Below are 21,852 nucleotides of genomic sequence, written 5' to 3'. Positions count from 1 at the left end.
CCTTTCTTTTTTAAATGTCATGTCCGAAATTGTTCAAGAAAGTGCCAATAGGTCAACACACAAGTTCTTAAAGTATCACTAGGTTTCCTGCCTTAGAAAAAAAAAATATTGTGTCCTTCAAAAATCACACCCATTTATTAGAATTGTTTCCGTCCATATAAGGGAAGAGCACCACGGATCGGAATGTTAAGACACATGCTCCATATTTAGTTGAAAATATAAGCCCCAAAACACTTTTTGATGTTTTTGTTCCTGTTAATTATTCTATTAATTATCCATTTAACTATATCTGTGCATTTTATTTTTATATTATTTACAATCAAGTAATAAAAAATAGGTGTTATTGAAAACTTGAACACTGTACCTCGGATCGTTACGAATTGAATCAGGTCTCTCACGGAAAATTGGTTTTATAAATTAAATCTAAGCTAATGTAATGAATTCTTGTAAGAGTTAACTCTTTCGCGTCCCACTTTTATTCAGCAGATGAATTCATGTAAAATTGAGTTTTTCCTAATGCTTTATGATCAAATTTAATAGTTCAGAGAGGAAAAAAATTTTCCATTGCGTGAAAACTCGGAAAAACCCCGGGTCATATATGACCCTGTTGTCCTCAAGGGAAGTGTACATACCATTTTCAAAATCTATATTACGGGCTTTCTGAGAGTTTTTTTGCTTGAAGTTGTTAATTTGGCCAAAACCATGGCAAACTGGATTGCTTTGATGAACACTGTACTCCTGGTGTTCAAGGAATCTTCCTGGAAATCCCTTGAACAGTCACTGTCACAATATTTTGAGTGGTATTTGGCAAAAATAAACTTATCCACATATTTATTCACACACAATACAATTGCACAATATGAGATGCTTGCAGAATACTCTAAAATATTGCAAAATATGTTATAATTCATCAGATATAAGATGAAATGTCCAGGAGCAAGATGTCCCACCTGCATTTTACAAAGAAAAACAATGTCCCAACTACATTTCGCTATAGCTTTGGGACGAAAACACTGTTACCCTTGGGGACTATAGGGTCATATATGACCCGGAAAATTCTACACGCTTTTCTAGAAAATTGAGAGTAGTTTATTTATATCAAAATATGCAATATACAATCCTTGGATATTCTATTTTGTGTTTCTAAAGAACTTTTTGCTGAAAAAAATAAATTAATATAAAAAATTTTGAAAAAGAAAAGTCATTTCACAAAGTTCGAAATTCGTGATTTTTGATCTCAAATATTTTCTTTTCCTGAATATCTGGAGTCTTGAGAAAATTAGGCAAGAATCTTACATCCTTCTATTATGATGTCGTGCACAATCCGATAGATTTCAATTAATGCAAATAGTCAAAAAAAAATGTTTTTTCCCCGGGTCATATATGACCCTAATGACGCGAAAGAGTTAAATGGTAAAAAGTAGCTAATAATTTTTAAAAATTCATTTTATTTGGAGCATCAATACGGTATTAACCTGACGATCCGAGGAACACTGCCGATCGATGGGGCTCTTCCCTTATCATGTTTTAGCTAAGATGCTTTATTGAACCGCTCCGTAAGATCGTCGAAAGTGCTAAAAATGAAGATAGTCAAGAGTTTCTTATAGATCCTAGTCGAAGTATTGTCTTTTTTACTATACCAAAGATGGATTTGAAAATTGTGGTTTTACTGAAAAAAAAATTATTAATCTCAGCTCTGTAGGAAAGTCAAATCTAATTACAATAAGCTGTTTGATTTAAAAGTAGATATTAAATTTTCTTAAATTTTAAACTTTCACCCGGATAATTTCCTTACCTACTCAAAAATCTACAGAGTACATCCCTGTTGCCATAATGATTCGTTTACAGAGTAAGTCTTATTTTACCACAAAGTTTTTGACATAAGTTTAAAATTGTAATTTAGTAGCGATTCAAAGTACTTTTCCAAAAAAAAACTTGACTGAACTTTGCTACAGCACGGACAATAAAATCGTTTTCCTATGCTTTATGTTTTTATGTGTATATGCTTTTTCAACGGACACAATCTGAAAATGTGAGTAAATGAGCTTTCTCGTGTGCTTTTTCACTGACTGAGACCACTTACAGGCGACTTATCTGGTATACAATGGGGATGACTAACTCTGTGGGCAGAATGATCGATTACAAGAGTGCGTGACAAGCTGACACAGGCACGCAAGTATGCCAAAAAGAGCTCCACAAAACGCCCCTTAGAATGGTGGTGTTAAGCAATACGAGCAACGTCAATTCCTTGGCACTTTTTCCACGGAAACTCCCATCTGTTTGGTCACAGAGAGACACCAAGAAAGTGGCACAGAAGCAATACTGTTGTTCTGTTGGTTCTTCATTGTATCCTGAATGTGTTTATTCCGCTCTGTATTGTGTGATTATCCTTTCTGATTTTGTCTTCCAGGCACAAATCTTCAACTTGTCACACAGCCTCTTTACCAACTTTCCGTCTTCATATGCCCAACAATCTCTCCCCAGGGAGAGTGAAATCTCAATGTTAGTTCACGAAAACTTTACTAATCATGTTCTGCTTGACAAAATACCTTGACACTGAGATATTTCTCCACAATTTAGGGGTGTTGTGCCATCACAAGAGTATAATATTGTTCTCACATGCGGAATCACACCCGTAAATTCTCTAAATATTCTTGGTACTCTATTCTATTCTGTACTCTCTGTCTTTCTAAGAAAGATTTTCGGAAACAAAGCTAAAATTGTATAGAATATTTCATTATTAAGATGACTTTCATCTCTCTCTCTCTCTCTCATACTTTTTCTCTTTCTATAGCTCTCACTGATTTAATATTTAGACATGATAAATTAATCTTTCATTCTAAGTTACGCATTCTTGTTATGTCAATGAGGTCAATTAGAGATGTATTCGTCGAGGAAGAAGTTTCATCATTTTCTACTGAATTAATTAATCTGGATTTCACAATAATTGCTTTATAGAACTTTCCTTTTCTCTACACATCCTGCCTACCGATGTATGGATAAAATGAGGAAACCATAAAAAAGGAATTAGCAGAAAGTTCTAAGGGGTATTCATTTTAGTGTCAAGGAACAATTTGAGTGATACTTTGAGCCTCGACAGATTTGCAGATTAATCGAGAGACGACTTAGCCAGGCTAGGCGCAATTATAATCGCAATAATAGTTAAACTACTTTTAAATCATTTTCTACTAAGCCGTCTCTCGGCTTAAGTCGCAAGTCTGTCTAAGGCATTTTATTGTGAAAATTGTTTTATTTTCAATCCTTAACGGTGAAAAAAAACACATACATACCTAGTATTGGTAATGTTATCATGATTTTCATTATTAATTTAAATAAATGTGTAATTTTTGTGAGTTTTTACACATTTACAGAATGTTTAAATATAGTATCTAAAAATTTGCAATTTTATTTATGGTGAAAGGAAAACCTATTGGTACTTTAAAAATTTGCCGTGCCATACCTATTAACACTTTCAGTAAGAATTTGGAATATAAAATCAGAAGATTTCTCTTTATAGGAAAAGGTATATTACAGAAAAAGTATCGTATTACTTATATTTTATCAGATATGTTAAATAAATTTCAACGTTTTGACAAAAGCTTCAATAGAGGTTTCGTGTCGAGAAGTTGGTCCTTCGACTCTAAATGTTATTTTTTTCGATTGTCAAAGAAGACGGTATAATAAAAAAAGTGAAAATTTAGAGATGTAAAGAAATCTTACGAGGGTTAGCTTTGGCCTCGATGGTTTCCGAGGGTTTCTTGAGATCCCTGAGTTTTTGAAAGTTACCCAATTGTGCAAGAGACCCCCAGATTACCAAGAGTTATTATCCTTAATAGATTCTCAAGATTTCTTTAAGATTTTCCGGTTTTCTTGTAGATTCTAAAGGGTTCGATAAACACTTACAGTGTTTATCGAAAACACCAGAGTTTTCAAGAGGTTCCGAGAGTGATTCTCAACAATTTTCTGGATTTTTGATAGTTCAGGAAAATTTTCCGGATGCTGAGGAATTTCCTAGTCTCTCGAGAGTTTCCCAGATCAGCAAGAGAACGTAGTTTAACATAGTTTCATATTACACGAAATCAATACACATTTTCAGATTACACATATTTCAAAAGCACATATCCTGTAATCTTTTTTAACCGTGATAATATTTTGATTTTTGATTTTTCCAATTTCTTCCGATCCGAAAAATGACTTTACTTTTTTCGTGCTGCCGTTAGCCGAGTTGGAGACCAAAGGGTTAGAAATACCAATTTGGAGTCTTTGGAGGCCCCTTCCTTTGTAAATAGTATAGGATATTTAAATAATTACAATATTTCAGAAGCACTTAAAGGAAATAATTTTGTTTGTAGTTTAGTGTTAGTAACTGAACTAAAATTCATACTTTTTTGTTTTCTTCAAATTTACTTATATCATTTGAGTTTTGCAATGACAATCCCTCGAAATTCATTCGATAAAAGAAAAGTTTATTCTATTGAGACAGGAAGTTTCCCCCTGTGGAGCAATTTCCAAACAAATTTACTGGTAAATTGCTAAAATTTCCAAATCCTGTTTCTATTCAAAACATTTTTGTATTTAATTACTAAAAAAAAAAACTAAACTATTTCAGTATAATCAGCATGATTTCCCAGTAGCATTATATGAAAACATTCGCTGAAAAGCCTTTGTCCTGATTTTGACCAAAAGGATGGTTGAATGTATTGAAAAGCCAATGGGTGACGGGTGAAAAATTGAAGTTTTCGTTAGGCTTTGGTCTTGGGTTTTCATTCGGTTTTGTCGGCAGTGTAATATTTGTTGTTAAAAAAAAAGTCACACAGGGTTGGAAAGACATCAAAAGCAAACAATAAATGGTCATTTATCAAAAATTCACAAAATCAATCTTTTGACGATGTGTGATTTCGAATTCAACACAAACTAATATTTAGTAATAGTACTTTTTATCGATTAAATAAAACACATACACATATAATATGGATATTTTGTAAAAGAAACACATCGATTTGGCGTGATACACAAAAAACACGCTGAAACACAAAATGATATCAAAAAACAAAAAAAAGGAATACGCATAATATTTTATCTAGCCAAATGAAAATTCACGAAAATTGGAAAAAATAATCAAATGTGATATTTAGCAATAAATATAGATATATGATAAAAAAGAGGAAATTGAAATAAATTTACGCTATTTTCCCTCTTTTCACACAAATCGCTGTGATTGGCTTCGTCGGCTGATTTATTGGCTATTTTCGGGTATCTCGAGTGTCTTGATAACATTTGTATATATCTGATTTTTTGGTCACTGATTGTTCTGTGGGGTGTGTAGCAATGGCATAGCGAGCATTATGGAAAAAATCATTGCACGAAAAAGCACTGCTTGGAGCTTTCGAATAAAAGGTTTATTGCAGTAGGAGCGTAACTATTATAAAAGTCGTGCCATCTTGCCACCCGTTGCTTTTGTGGTAATCATCGGTGAAAATTCATCTAAATTCAATACAAATGAAAGAAAGAATCCAATTTTACTACAAATAAATCACATTTAAATTAATTATTGAGCTGCCATGATAACAAATATTTTTTTTTTATTTTATAAATCCCCATTCCCAATTGTTGTTTGTTTTAAAAATTATTTTTAACGTGTCATGTGTTGGTTATATGAAAGCGAGATAAATAAACATTTTCTGAAATGTGTCAATAAAAAATTATATATACGTATAAATTAAATTAAATTATGATAATGGCTACATTTAATTTTTTGGTAATTAAATTTCCTTCGTATTTCTGAATTGAAGCCTATAGTGTCTCTTTGGTGTTTCTGTGTATTGTTATTTCTGTGCAATTATTGTTAAGCAACAACGTAAGCTCAAATTTATGACCAAAATTATAATAAGTAGCTTATGAGCTGATTTTTAATTCAATTACATATTTCACGTGAAGCCCTTAAATAAATTAGTTAAAAGAAAAATTCATCTCCAAAAATATTAACATATTTTTCAGAAGGGAGATGGATTACATTAGTAGAATCCTCTCTGTGCTTGGGATTTTTTGCCTTATCTCCCTCTTTTTCAGAATAATCCATTGGTACAAATAAATTATTTAACATATTTCTCTTTGAATTTCAATATGACTTATTTTAGATATAGCAATATTAATATTTTTTTATTTTAATATTAATAGGGTAAGTGTGCCAAATTCCGGCCAGCTTGCAATTCCGGCCACATTTTTTGTTCCTCTAATTTTCATGAATTTTTGGTTTTTACACACCCTAGAGATTATACAATGCAAAAGAATAGCAAAAAATGTAGCTTCGACAAACAAAATGACGTCAAAAAGATATTTGAAGAATTCCCGCAATGGGCAAAGAATTATGAGAATGAAGGTGGCCGAAATAAGGCACCAAAGCTATGTCAACATTTTTATTTATTTTAAAATATATTAAGAATGATTTTAGAGTAAATAAAGACGATAAACTTTCTACAAGGTTCCAAGCAACACTCCTTAAAAGAAGATGTAATAAAAATATTCAATTTGTATTAATAATATTGCATTTAAAACTTGAGACCTTGGCGCTTACATGCAACTATACCAAAATTTGGCACACTTACCCTATTTAATTTTTAATATGATTTTTAATTTGTTATGTTAATGAAATACCTGTAATAGCTATCTTGAAGTGATATGAACTTCAAATTACTGAGATGACCATATTCTTTCGACTTTCCATTATCTTTTTAAAAAACCATGTTTTTATTTTAATTATCTATACTTTACCTTTTCTTTATCTTCATTTAGGGTGTTTCAAAAGGAAATTTTTTTAGCACTAATCTCAGGGTGCTCTACATGTTGAGACAAGAAGGTTTTTCTTCGACAACGAAAGTTTGACGACCCTCTCTGTAGAGTAAAATCAAACAGAAAATTATTTTACATAAAAGGTCGTTTAGGTACCATAAGTACAGGTACCTTTATCCCCTTCGGGTGACTTTGACGCCCTCCTGATCATAAGCTTTTCTTTATTTCTTGTACTTAAGGATGGTCTTTGCCGATCCTATCTACCATGTCTGATCGGTGAGAACCGTTTTTGAACATTAGAATTAAAGAAAAGCTTATGATCAGGAGGGTGTCAAAGTCACCCGAAGGGGATAAAGATACCCGTAATTATGGTACCTAAACGACCTTCTATGTAAAACAATTTCCTGTTTTATTTTACATTATACAGAGTTTCGTCAAGCTACCTCTAAACAGCGTCCGATCATACGGTCGTCTAAGAAAATCTTCCTTGTCTCATCATGTAGATCACCTTAAGATTATTGCAATTTTTCTTCTTTTCAAAACACCCTAACCTCACCCTAACCCTGCTTTTCACCTTCACAGATTTATAAAGTCAAAGATTAAGAAGATTTCGGTACTATAATGTTAACTAATTGAAAAAAAAGCGTTTGATTGATTTTAAAAGTTTTTAAAGTGTCAGGGAAGTTTGAACCGATACTGAATCAATCATTGAATTTTCTTCTGTTTTTTTTTTCTGATTGGGGTTTTAGGTGATTTATTAATCCGACACAAGTGGATGAACTATGAGAAGAGACAAAGTAAAAAAGCTACAAGAAGTATTAAAATTCACCAAAAGTATGAAAAAAGCTACAAAAGAGTATTCACCACTAAATTTCACTCAGTCATTTTCATTCAAAAGAAATTTATCGTTAATTAAAATCCTTTCATTTTATTAACAAAATATATTGGAATGAGAGATATAGTCCCCTCTTGCACACCTGAAAGCTCAAGTTACCAAAGTATTTCGTCAATTCCATTTATATGGAATTTTTTTAACATTTGGCTTTTGAATGTCAGATGCTTCAAAAACTATTTAAAATTATATGAGAACGTGTGACATTTAAAAAACTATTTTTCGCATATTCTATTTCATCGAAAATTTTGGACTTTCATCACACTTTTTTCCTGATTCTCTTTCACCTGAACTATGAATGAGAAAGAATGCATGAATAATTTAAATACCTCAGCTGTTTTTTTTTTTTCAGATAAAAAACTCTCATGTAGATAAATAAAATTTTCAGATTCTTTAAATAGTAGTTATATCTGCTTTATAGCAAATTCCTATGTGATTTATATAGAATTTCCTTTGTGTAAAAAAAATGAGTTTATTTAATGTGGATATTATTAAATTGAAACTGTTTAAAGAGACGTTTATACATATGTAATTCTTCAAGAAAAACCTGTCACTCTCCTGCTTCGAAATTCAATTGAATTATTCGAAAAAAAAAACACGGAGAGACACAAAAAATACCACACAGTGGAGGATCCATACCCATCTAACTTTGGAGATTAAGTGTATCCTTGACAGGACATTAAATCCTGCCTGCCATGGCAGTTGTGTTTATCCCCTAAATGTGATTTTGTAATTTTGTAAAGTGTTTTTCTCTAATCCCGCCCTCACGAGCTTTTTTCAGGGTTTTGGGTAGATTTTTACCTGTTTTTGGTCCAACGAGGTCTTTTGCGCCAGTTTTGTTGGCATTCATGCGACGAGGACCTGTACCACCGGATCCAGGTCCTCCGGAGGGTGCATTTCCAATGGGGGTCCCACTTGCTCCTGGTTGTCCTGAAATGACATAGACACAAATAAAATTTTAAAACAAAATCTTCCTTCAAAGTCTAAATGAGGCTAATTTAAATTTTTGGAAGAAATTTAACAATTCCATTCCTAAATCTTAAAGTGACTTTCTCTCGAGGATTTGTTTGCTTAATCCCTTTGCGTATTTAGGGATTCATTGGGCTGTGTAGCACACAGGAGATTTTGCGAAAGACGAAAAGGGATTGAAAGAGAATGAAATCCATTTATGAAGCTCAAATGATTGTGGCAGTTTTACGCTTATTTGTCTATGCGTTCTACGCAAATACCACAAGCAACAGTTTAGGGGTGTTCTATGCGAACATGACGTTGGATTACCATGAGAAATTGATAAGAACCATTTTTTTCACTGTCTTTTCTAACGTTCCGATATCTCAATTGAAAGATCTTCTATTCATAATTTTATAAAGCATTCGATCAATCATATGCTTTAGAATGTTCTGAATATTCGTATATCTCAGAAGATATAGTCGAGGGGTTAATTTCTGAAAGACTTATGCATCATGTGAAAAGAAGATCTTTTTATCGCTAAAAATTGCTTTATGGTATATGAATCGGATGCAAATGTACTTTTGAGATTTATGAACATAGTATCGAAGTCAGTAGTTCGAGCATTTCGCAAAGCAGGGGACGCCCAAATCAGTCGAGTTAAATTAACTTAATGCTAAATTCTATATTAAATTATCTGGAAAATCCGAAAGTGTCATCAAAAAATTTTCAATAATCGAACAACTATTCGCTAGTATTTCTAATTCATTCATTCATTTATTTTCAACCGCTTAAACACAGTATCGCTGACACCCAGGATTAGCAGCTGATTCAGGAAGATGTTTATGATCAATCCCCAGGCATTCCCAGGAAAGATTTTAAATTTACTTCGGCTATCGTGGCTATCGTTCTAGTAAATCTCATGACTATAGGTGAGAATAGGAATGCACATTGCTTTGAAAACCGATAACATAGCCTTCCTCACCACGCTTTTGCGAAGCTCCTTAGATAGATAGATTATATAGGGAGCATGGTACGATCTGTGGGCTGCAGACACCTAGGCTCTATTTGAGTCCCTTATGTCTACCCAACAAACCTTACTCCAATTCTTTTAAAACGTGGCTGAACTGCAGAATATCCTGAGCTGCCGCTCTTTTGATATCCCCCAGTGTCAGCACTTCTTTCTTAAAGATCTGAATTCTCTGGCTTGAGAATTTGGAACAATAACATAAAATGTGTTCTACTGTTTCCAGACTCTCTCCACAGCCCCTGCAAGCTGAGGTAACGTCTACACCCAACTTTGCAAGATGTGAATTTAGCCAGTGTCCTGTGTAAATTCCTATAATAACCCTCAAATTCCCCCTGTTGAGATTTAACAAGAGTTGAGATCTATTTAAATCTAATCCATCTATTACGGATTTCGCGAAACTACAGCCTTTTACTGCGAAGCTCCTTAATATTACTACAGAAACCAGACCGATCCACGACGAGAGTTGTTCTGCGTCCATCTTATCATCACTCATGAATAAAACCCCGAGATATTTGACCTTCTTCACCTGTTCATTTCTGATTCAAAATAAAAATATTAATTTTCCTATACTTCTAAAAAAATCCACCGCTGAAGGGCAGAATCATTATTATTGACAATAAAAGCCTCACCATATTAGGTGAGATTCCTAATAATCTCACCTACTATAATCCTAACAAAATTTCATGTCGTCCGATCGAGCTCAAACTTGGCCAAAATGCGTTTCAGCACTTCCTGATCACGATATATATGTGGCTAATTTACGTTCCCGGCCGGCTGCTCTTTGGAGCTTAATAGCTCCTAAACTAATAGAGATATCGACTTGCGGTTTTCGGCAAAGGTTATATATCGGGTGAAAATTGCAACTTGGTGCATTGACCCCCCACCCCCCCTCCTTCCGCCATTTTGAACACCCCCCTTTTTTTGTTTTCTCAATAGCTCCGCCCCTGTGGCATCGATCGGGCTCAAATTTTAGTCTGTTATAGCTGGGCCTTAGGGCTTTCCATCAATACCAAGCTTAAGGTCCGCCGACCCCCCAGACCCGAGCTATAAGGGTCCAAAAAAATTTCTTAAAATGGCCATAACTCCAGTTCTAATTGTCAGATTTTAAAAAGTGAGGGCTTTTTGGAAAGCTCTCATGAAATGCCACTTCCCCTTCTAACATCACAAGTTCATAAAACCACCGCTAGAGGCGCTATTTTTAAAAAGAAGATTTTTCAATTTTCTAAATTAAATAACTCAAAAATTCCATTGTGCATCGGTCTGAAATTTTAGTATGTTGTAGCCGTTGATTATACCTATCAAACAAAAAAATGCTTAAGTCGATCCATAACCCCTGACCCCAGCTATAAGGGGTCAAAGTTCGAACATTGACCGGCCTCTATCTCCGGTTCTAATTAACATAGCGACCTAAATTTTACCTTTTTGGTTTCGTCTCGATGAGCACTTTCAGATGGAAGTTCAAAAAGTCACCACAGGTGGCGCTGCGATAGCGTCAAAATTCATCAAAATTCAAACTCATTATTCTCAAAAACGGCATTGTGCAAGTTAATGAAATTTTAGACTGTTGTAGTCCAGTCTAGGACTACATTCCTAAATGTAGTCCTACATTTAGGATGTATGTAATGGGGCGTAAGTGCGCTGTGGTTAAAACAGAACCGGAGATATGAGGGGTCAAAGTTCATGAAATTTAAAAAAATCATATCTCCGGTTTTATGTGACCGATTTTGATGAATGAGGGCTTAAACGAAAGATCTCACCAAATGCTACAACTTTCTAGAACACTTGAACTTCGTGGGACCAACACCAGGGGCGCCACAGTCGAAAAACCAATTTCAATATCACATAACCTCAATTATCTCGACTGTCGCTGAACAGATTTTGATGATTACTTCGACATAATTATAGAGAACATTTGTCTCTATATTTCGTCCATACATCATTTTCCGATCAGATAATACGATCTGTCCGATTTTGTCGTTTAAGTGTGAAAAAATTGATTTTTCCCATAATAACGCTTTGAAACCACTCAGATGCCAATTTGACTACTTCTTCTCGACCAAGACACTTAAAATAGGGTTTTAAATGGAAAGTCTCACAAAATACAACAATTCTTTGATATAGTTGAAGTTCATCCAATGAACACTTGGGGCGCTCTGGTCGAAAAACGAGTTCAGAAATAAACAACCCCGATTATCTCGGTTTCTGATTAATCGATGAGATCAAGTTCTACGGAAAAATTATAGAGAACATTCTGGTCTACATTTCACCCATATATCACTTTTCTGTCACTCCATCCAAATCTTTGATATTTTGGTTTAAATACAAAATTTGTATAATTTCACGAATTTGATTCAAGATAACTACTGAATGGCGTACCCCAACTTCAGCTCTAAATCGAATTTGCATGCATTCCGAGTTAGCTCACATTAAGAATCTCACCTATATAAGCCGGTTAGGATTATCTGTACCTTTCGTTAATTTAAGCATTTACATTGCAATTCTTAAGAAAATTCTCGATTACCGTATTAACTTTATCTCATACTCGGTGGCATTAGTTGAAATTAATATAAGAAAATTTAATAAATAAAACGAAAATACGATAAGCGATGAGAAAAAAAACTGTAAGAGAAATTAATCGTGCAGTTTCTTTTGCTCACCGTTTATCGCATTTTCGTTTTATTTATTCAATTTTCTTTTATTATTTTTACTTTGGGTCACCGAGTATGAGATAAGGTAATACGGTAATTGAAAATTTGCGTAAAAATTGCAATGAAAATGCGTAAATTAACGAAATACGGTCAGCATTTTACTGTGATTGTGATTCTGCCCTGAAACTGTTACACGTTTCACTAAAATATTCAGAAACTTTGAAAAGTATTTGCAATTTTTTCAATTTGTTGGATATTCAAAAAAATATTTAAGAGTATCACAGAATATTTTTCCTGATAGTAAATTATATTAAATATCCACCTAAATAAATTAAACACTCTCTATTTAAGTGAAATTATTCAAGAATATATTCATTTTACAAAACTGTGTTTTTTGCATAAAAGAATTACGCTCCTATATTTCTCATAAGTTCTAGATTTTTTAGGGGCTGTTTCTTTAGTAGGCTTTAATAGAATGTTTGTGGTACACCCCTTGAAAATCACATTGTGTTTCCTCCTAAAGCATCTTTCACCATGATTAGTGACATACTTGACTATTTCAACAGTCACATTATTGATGATTTTTGGTTTTAAACTTTTAAGAATGGGTGAAAGTGAAAATAAATGAGAGTTGCCTGAGATATTGTTGGCACAAGTTCCTCTAACCACTGCTGTTCAATATTTTGCTTGTATCCGATTTTATAAGTGTTTGAAATTTACTCAACAACCATTAATCAAATATTCATTTTGGCTCATTCACAAGGTGATAATTTATCATTTTTTGCGGCATGACTGCTGAAATAATTTCGCAATAAGATTTCTTATAATGTACATGTCGCTCTCGAGAAAGGAAATACTTATTACATTTTTCAGCAGAAAATGAAGGTCTCACGGGTGAAAGTGGTAGAAGTTTTATTTCCTGCAAAAAGCAGTTCCCTTTTGGCAGAAACTCATTTTGCTACCGTACTTAGTGCTGTGAAAAATGGTGAATTTCCGGATGGATGGATGAACGGGGAAGAGTCTGTTTATACAATTTTTACGGTTTGTCATAAAGTTTGTTTCACGAATTAAATTAGGCGTCATAAAGGGAGGGGGGTTTTCTGGATGTTTTCACTTTTTCACCAACCTATTCCAACTCCTAAAATCACCCGAAATGCTGCTTGATATTTTATTTGGTTTTACCATCAACTTATACATAAATGCGGACACATTTTATATACTTTTTACTTATTTCTTGGACACCCCCCGCCCATTACGCCAACACAATGCATATCCGAAATGTGCAAAGTTGACACGATAAAGTGCTTTATTGGCAGACCATTAAAGCTTTTTGGGTGGTGCTTATTATGAGAAATGAAACAGCCACAAATTCACAATTCCTCAAGAGAGGACAAAACGATACATAATTCAATATAGGATTATATGCGATTGAGAGACATAAATTATTGCAAAAGAAGAAAAATAATATCACAATTCCCAAGTAATGGCGCTAAATTTCACGAAAAAACCCCAAAAAAAAATCATTTCACTGGGATATATTCCACATTAAGCAACATTTTATTGCTATTTAGACTCGTTTAAAACTTAATTCGACGATTTATTTTCATACAATTAATCTTGTGATTTATCTAAAAAAAAAGAAAAGAATTCAAGAGTATGCGCTATCCAAAACAAATCTTAATAAATTATGGTATTAACCTTATTGCAATATTAAAAATATTTCAGTGGCCGCAAAAGATGAGACAAGCTTAGAAAATTGTAAAATTATTTAAAATTTATGCAAAATTTCATCTAGCTAAATCGTATCGTGAAGAAAGGTGATGCCAAGCTTATATGTTCCAATTTTATCGCATAAAAACAAGCATAAAAATGATTTTAAAGGAGCTTATAGAATAATTTTCGGAATTTCCATAAAATTTTTATACCTTTGTTTTAGTGCAATGCAAAACATAAACAATCGCCTAATATTTTTGCCCTTGAAGAAAATTCGGATAATTTTGCTATAAAAATATTCTCCATATTCTTAATTGAATAGCTGTACCAAATTTCGACCAGTTTGCAATTTCGGTCATTTTTTGTGCCTCAAATTTATATGACTTTTTAGAGAACGCAAAAAATGTCTCTTCGACGGACGTTATGATGCGAAAAAGACTTGAAAAAGGTGGTCGAAATATTACTCAAAGCTATGTCTAAATTTTTATTCATTTTAAAATGTAACTAAGAATGATTATAGACAGAACAAAGGTGATAATGGCAAACTATCTACAATGTTCCAAGCAAGACTCAATAAGTAACAAAAAAATCATTTTGTATCAAAAATATTGTATTTCAAACATTTCAGTGCTTGCATGCAACTCTGCCGAAATTGGGTACAGTTACCCTATTAACACACCTGCGGAGTCATATAATGATAATAAAACACAGACATAATTAAAACTGCAATAACTGAAAATTTCATGATTTTCTCTCCGAATGTTTCGAGCCAAATTGGAAAGTTCTTGTGCAATTTCTACAAATGTCTATACCAAAACTCACTGTATCCTAAGTAAAAGTTATGGGAGAAACTGCATAAATTCAGTTTTCTATTCTTCCAATTTCACATCTAATATTTTTCAGTTTAGTCTTCTGACATTCAATTCACTTCCAACTAGAAATTTCCAATTCTTTTGTATTCTATTTCATCTTTATAATCTAATGGAATTGAAGTGTACAGAATAGAGGGTAATTTAAAACCATTTTAGAGAAGAAAACTTCAACAAGAATATAAAAGAATATTTTTTTAAAACATGTATTTTTTTTTTGTTCGAAAGCTCCATAAATTTTCCTTATCAATTGTTTCATCATAAGAACAATCGATAAAACAACTGTCACAGACAATACAAAGTCAATATCGAACTGCCCAGGGTCTCGAAAATCAGAGAGACAGAGTCTTATTTTTTCAGGATTTCACAATAGGATGACATATCAATTTTATCTCCAAAGATCAATTTTCTTGACCACTTAGCATGACAATTCTGTTGTCTCTCTAGAAATGTTCAAACTATTTGAAGTCGAATGGAAGTGAAAGACCAATGGTGAGTGTACTAGGGAGAAGTGGGGCACCTTTGAATTGGGGCAACTTTAAAATTCGGCGTATTCCTCCTAATTTTAAATGGAACTGGATCTTACCACACTGAGAAAAAACGGGGGTGCGATTAACTTTTTTTCCTCCATAACTTTAACACTTTTTAGGTATAAAAATATATCAACATTTTTCAATGTTAATTTTACAACTTTTTAAGGGTAAAAATAACATGGAAAAGGATAACTTTAACCCCTATTACACCTATAAAGCATAATATTTACACCGATTTCGGATCAATACTTCAGGGTAAAATTAACATTTCCGGAATGTTATTTTAACCTTTTCGAATTTCTCTCACACAGTGCATGATATAATTTAGCTTCACAAACCAATCGTGAAGAAGCCTCAATTCCTTTTAAAAATTGGAGAAAAAAGTCAAATTTTAAAGCTATCCCAATTCAAAGGTGCCCCACCTTCCCCTATATGGGGTAAGTCATTCTGTTTTGAAGTGAGAGAATAATTGTACGACTCTAAGATGTCTTTATGAATTGGAGAAGAAGTACAGAAAAAAATAAAGTATTTTACTTGCCTGGCAATCTAGTCACTTGTCGTGGTTGTTCAACAGGCAGGACTCGTCGGCGTTTCTTGGGCAGCTTGGCTCTGGCCTGAGTGTGCGAATAATACATGGCAAAGTTGCTGACGATAACAGGAACTGGCAGGGCGATGGTCAGTACACCGGCAAGGGCACAAAGAGCCCCTACGAACATACCCACATATGTTTTGGGCGCCATGTCACCATAACCTACCGTTGTCATCGTGACAAGGGCCCACCAGAGGCCTAGTGGGATGCTGTTGAAGTCATTGTGCGGATTGGCCTGTATCCGTTCGGCGTAGTACACTAAACTGGCGAATATGACGATGCCTAAAACTAGGAAGAAGACAAGTAGAGTCAGCTCCTTGGCTGACGCTCTAAACGTCTGTATGAGAATCTTGAGGCCGGAACTGTGTCTTGTCAATTTAAATAATCGCATAATGCGAATGATTGAAAAGAATTCCAAGATGTCGGCATTCTCGAGGTGGGACGCAAATTTCTGGAGCACCAGATCGATGTAGAAACTCAATGTGGCGATGTAGTCGATAATATTAACGGATGATTTAATGAAGTTGCACTTATTTGGTGACGATATAAATCGTACCTGCGAGATCATACAGTATGATTGATATCTAGTTAATTAATTTGGATATAATTTACAATAATAATAGGATACTCACGAGAATTTCAAGGGTGAACCACGCATTGCAGACGCATTCAATGTAGAAGAATGCGAGATGGGCGTTGGTCTGAGCTTTGTCCAACACCCACGATGTACTACCATTAGCCGTGCGTACGGTGATATTCCTGATGATGGGCACCCGCATGTCGGGGTGTGTTTTCAAACAGAATGACAAAATGGAAACGCAAATGAAGAACACGGAAACGACACCAATTATCTGTGAAAATGCCCATTAATTTAGTTAAACAACAGTGTGGTATGCAATTCATATACAATGGTACATTTCATTAAAACAAAAACATGTTTAACTGTCTCTGATTTCAATGAGTTTTTTTATAAAAAAAACACACACATTTTTCAATTAAATGTTTCTTTTAAAACATTTTTTTAAGGAAAATTTATTTATTTTATGTACTCTATGTACTATATATGAGATAAAATTTTAAAAGAATATATGAAAATTTAGCATTTTCCTCACGATCGTGATTATTATGTAGAAGTGGTTGAAAAAAAAAATAAGGAATAATGGAACATTTTTGTAAACCTAGGTCCGGCGTGTAACATAGTATTAGGTGAGATTCTTAACAATCTCACCTACTATAATCCTAACAAAATTTCATGTCGTCCGATCGACCTCAAACTTGGCCAAAATGTGTTTCGCCACTTCCTGATCACGAATATATATGTGGCTATTTTACGTTCCCGGCCGGCCGGCTGGCCGGCCGCTCTTTGGAGCTTAATAGCTCCTAAACTAAAAAAGATATCGACTTGCGGTTTTCGGCAAAGGTTATATATCGGGTGAAAATTGCAACTTGGTGCATAGACTCCCCACCCCCCACCGCTCCTTCCGCCATTTTGAAGACCCCCCTTTTTTTGTTTTCTCAATAGCTCCGCCCCTATGGCATCGAGCGGGCTCAAATTTTAGTATGTTATAGCTGGGCCTTAGAGCTTTCCATCAATACCAAAGTTAAGGTCCCCCGACCCCCCTGACCCGAGCTATAAGGGTCCAAAAAAAATTTCTTAAAATGGCCATAACTCCGGTTCTAATCGTCAGAATTTAAAAAGTGAGGGCTTTTTGGAAAGCTCTCGTGAAATGCCACTTCCCCTTCTAACATCGCAAGTTCATAAAACCACCGCTAGGGGCGCTATTATTAAAAAGAAAATTTTTAAATCTTATAAGTTAAATAACTCAAAAATTCCATTGTGCATCGGGCTGAAAATTTAGTATGTTGTAGCCGTTGATTATACCTATCAAACAAAAAAAACCTTAAGTCGATCCATAACCCCTGACCCGAGCTATAAGGGGTCAAAGTTCGAACATTGACCGGCCTCTATCTCCGGTTCTAATTAACATAGCGACATAAATTTTACCTTTTTGGTTTCGTCTCGATGAGCACTTTCAGATGGAAGTTCAGAAAGTCACCATAGGTGGCGCTGTGATAGCGTCAAAATTCATCGAAATTCAAAGTCACTTTTCTCAAAAACGGCATTGTGCAAGTTAATGAAATTTTAGTATGTTGTAGTCCAGTCTAGGACGTTTCCAAAATGGTGCGTATGTGCGCTGTGGTTTCAATAGAACCGGAGATATGAGGGGTCAAAGTTCACGAAATTCAAAAAATCATATCTCCGGTTCTATGTGACCGATTTTGATGAATGAGGGCTTAAACGAAAGATCTCACCAAATGCTACAACTTTCTAGAATATTTGAACTTCGTGGGACCAACACCAGGGGCGCCACAGTCGAAAAACCAATTTCAATATCACATAACCTCAATTATCTCGACTGTCGCTGAACCGATTTTGATGATTACTTCAACATAATTGTAGAGCACATTTGTCTCTACATTTCGTCCATACATTATTTTCCACTCAGACTACGCTATCACTCCGATTTTGCCGTTTAAGTGTGAAAAAATTGATTTTTCCCATAATAACGCTTTGAAATCACTCAGATGCCAATTTGACTGCCTCTACTCCACCAAGACACTTAAAATAGGGTTTTAAATGGAAAGTCCCACAAAAGACAACAATTCTTTGATATAGTTGAAGTTCAACAAATGACTACTTGGGGCACTCTGGATGAAAAAACTAGTTAAGAAACAAAAAACCTCGCTTATCTTGGCTTCTGAGTAATCGATGAGATCATGTTCTATGGGAAAATTATAGAGAACATTCTGGTCTACATTTCACCCATATATCACTTTTGTGCCAGTTCATCCAAATCCTTGATATTTTGGTTTAAATACAAAATTTGTATAATTTCACGAATTTGATTCAAGATAACTGAATGGCGTCTCCCAACTTCAGCTCCAAATCGAATTTGCATGCACTCCGAGTTAGCGCACGTTAAGAATCTCACCTATATAAGCCGGTTAGGATTATCTGTCCCTTTTTGTTTTGCGAGTTAATATTATGTAGGTAGGTTTAAAAAGTGATCGCCAATCAGTCAACATAATCGGTTGATCGGCGACCGACGGTCAGTATCTGTGATCGGCTGATGATCACTTGCTTAGTTTTTATGATCGGATGATCGGAATTGAGTCGATGCCGGTCAAAGTAACCACAATGGGCTAAATTCATAAAAGACAAAATTCCAAAAACCAGAATCCTAAAAGATCAAAATCTTTAAAGATACGAGATTATGCGGAAGATAATGTGTAGAATAATTTCCTATAGAAAATTTCCCTTTGCCTCCAACAAGCGTATTTGCAATCGTAGAAGTACCTATGTAACATTTTTAGGAATTAGGGATTTTGGCTTTCACGATTTAGCAGTTTTGAATTTGGCTTTCATATTTTTGGCTATTCATGATTTCGACAATCAGGATTTTTACGTTCGGAATTTCGACTCATTTGGGATTTTGGCATTCTCGAAATTTATTTTTGCTTTCAGAATTTTGGCTTTTGGGGTTTGACCGGGACCCATTTCTCGTACATTACTATAAACCAATTAAAAAATTGTAAACAGAATAATGTGTAAATTGGCAAAAAGAACCCATTACATCAAAATAAATAATAATATAATAACGGATAAAATACCGACTTTTTGTCAGGTTATAGGCAGTTGAGACCGGTTTAAACTTATGCGAAATTCAAAGACCGTTATAATCGACCTACAAATATTGCAATCGGCTAAACAAATATGCTTTCTGAAATATTTTACACTCCGGATTTTGAAGAGAAACAGTTAGTAGAATTATCCAAGTTAATGACGTCTCTGAGTGAAATAGTTTGAACATTCAAATTTTTTTTTTTAATTTTGGAAAGAAAAACCCCATCTGATTAGTGTTTATTAGTCTGAATTTATTAAAATAAGTGTTTTATTTATTTTTCGTGGCTGCTTTTTAGGAGACTAGGTATTTATTACACGAAAGGTTTTTTTTTCTTTCTAAAGTATTAAATCAATAACGCTGGTTAAATAAAACGTATTACGTGCTTTGTAATTTCTACTTTTTGTATAGTATTCGGAAGTAAAAACTGGATGTGCTAGAGACAATTTTATTTATTTTCCATTGATCATCGTGGACAAATCGAGTCCTCAATTAAATCCTATCGTTCAAATCTTAACGTTAAGATCCTGAATAATGCTTAAGGCTGGATTATCGCAAAGCCCCTCTTACCGACAGGACTTTTTGTCCAATTACAGTTAACAGTAATATTTTTAGATGGTCAAAGCTCAGCTGTGAATAGTTAAATTGAAATTTTCTCCCGTGAGTCGAAACCATTTTGCTTAGACGTAAACAGAATTCTTGAGAATAAACTTGACATTCCAATGACTTGTGGTAGGAATAATTTCTAAACTGTTGAATGAAATTAAAGTCTTCTGGTACTTTCACTTGCGCTACTCCCACTTGCCATGCAAACATTCCACGTGGCCCTTGAGGTATTTCCGAGGGTATTTCACATGTGGATGATCAATTGAATCTGCAAATTTGTACACGAATCATGTGATTCTGTTGAAAGCCTTCCAAGTGAGAGACCACGGTTAAATGTCTGTGAATGTTTTTAAATTTTCAACCTCATCTAAAATTTTCAAAAAAAGGTCCGGACACATTTACATACATTCCCGTATTTTTCAGGGATGTCATACAAATATAAATATTTGGTATGTTATTAAATGAGAAAAAGGCGAACAAATTGATGTGGATGGTGTTATCAGGCAGATATGAAGGTGTTTCAATCAAAAATTGGTTAAGGATCACATGCTTTTTGTTGGTATATCCAATTTGCTGGTTGTCCTCCATGTACAGCCTCATAAAATTGGTAATCGATACATTTAGTAATAACAATATATTGGATTATATAGTACATCAAATACACTACAAATTTTACCGTTTGTTGTGTTCTGGATGTCGAAGGTGGGGGTGGTTGGTGAGTAAACTTACCCACATTATTCGCAACGATGCTATTCGATATCAACCCCCAATGGTACGACATGAGATTAAAAAAAGCTCGATTGGTGTGGGTTTTTTTTTAACGATAAGGGTGTAATATTTGAGTTACACTTTTTTCAATGTACACAGAATTCAATTGAATAATATTTTTATTATCCCAACCCCCAACAACAGCGCAACACGTTCGCAAATTGCGTGCGAAAATTAGGGGGATTTGGGTGGTATAAGAGCCTAATTGAATTTCCGTTGCTTTTTGGAAGGCTTTTTCTCCTGTACTGACACTTCAGTCATCCTCGGAAAAATTATGCAAAAAAGTCAGGTGAGAGATAAATTGGAGGCATTTTCCTATGTGACATGTTGTTGTCTCAGGTGTTCTCATACATATTTAAAAGCGGTTGGAGCTCATTCTAGAATTTCTGGGAAGAAAACATAAGCCGTCATAAGGGGAATAGCAACTAATGCAATAAACAAGAGAATTTTTTTTTTGTTTCAGTGGACTTAATAAGGCAAACAGTGCTGGTTTTTCTATATGGCTCAAGTTAAAAAAGAAAAAAAAATCAAGTGAATTTATAATTTTTTTTTGGGAATTATGATAGCGCAGGATAACGATTTTTTGTGTATCAAGTTTTCCAACTTAAGTATAGGAACGGGCAGAAGCTACTATAACCTAAATGGTACTAAAGGTATTAAGAAGGTATTATTACGTGGTTCACGCAGACTAAAACACAGCATATTTTCTCTATTTTTTCAATTAATAAAAAAATATATTTTTTCAAGCCTTTAAGCACATAAAAGTGCATTATTTCAACTACAG

At 34.2% G+C, this 21,852-nt stretch overlaps 1 protein-coding gene across 1 annotated transcript in view; it reads right to left on the bottom strand.

Annotated features, from left to right (window-relative positions):
• LOC129805334 (potassium voltage-gated channel protein Shaw) overlaps positions 1-21,852 on the bottom strand; it is a 125,937-nt gene that overhangs the window by 14,011 nt on the left and 90,074 nt on the right. Inside the window, exons 7-9 of the mRNA XM_055853185.1 lie at positions 16,644-16,862; positions 15,961-16,567; positions 8,483-8,611 (exon numbers count right to left, since the gene is read on the bottom strand). Of these exons, the coding sequence (XP_055709160.1) occupies positions 8,483-8,611; positions 15,961-16,567; positions 16,644-16,862 (955 nt within the window). The remainder of the gene's footprint in view (positions 1-8,482; positions 8,612-15,960; positions 16,568-16,643; positions 16,863-21,852) is intronic.

This window comes from Phlebotomus papatasi, chromosome 3 (genome assembly GCF_024763615.1).
Source record: "Phlebotomus papatasi isolate M1 chromosome 3, Ppap_2.1, whole genome shotgun sequence".
NCBI lineage: Eukaryota > Metazoa > Arthropoda > Insecta > Diptera > Psychodidae > Phlebotomus > Phlebotomus papatasi.
The sequence above is the reverse complement of the archived record's forward strand: the minus strand, read 5'-3'. Positions and strand labels throughout refer to the sequence as shown.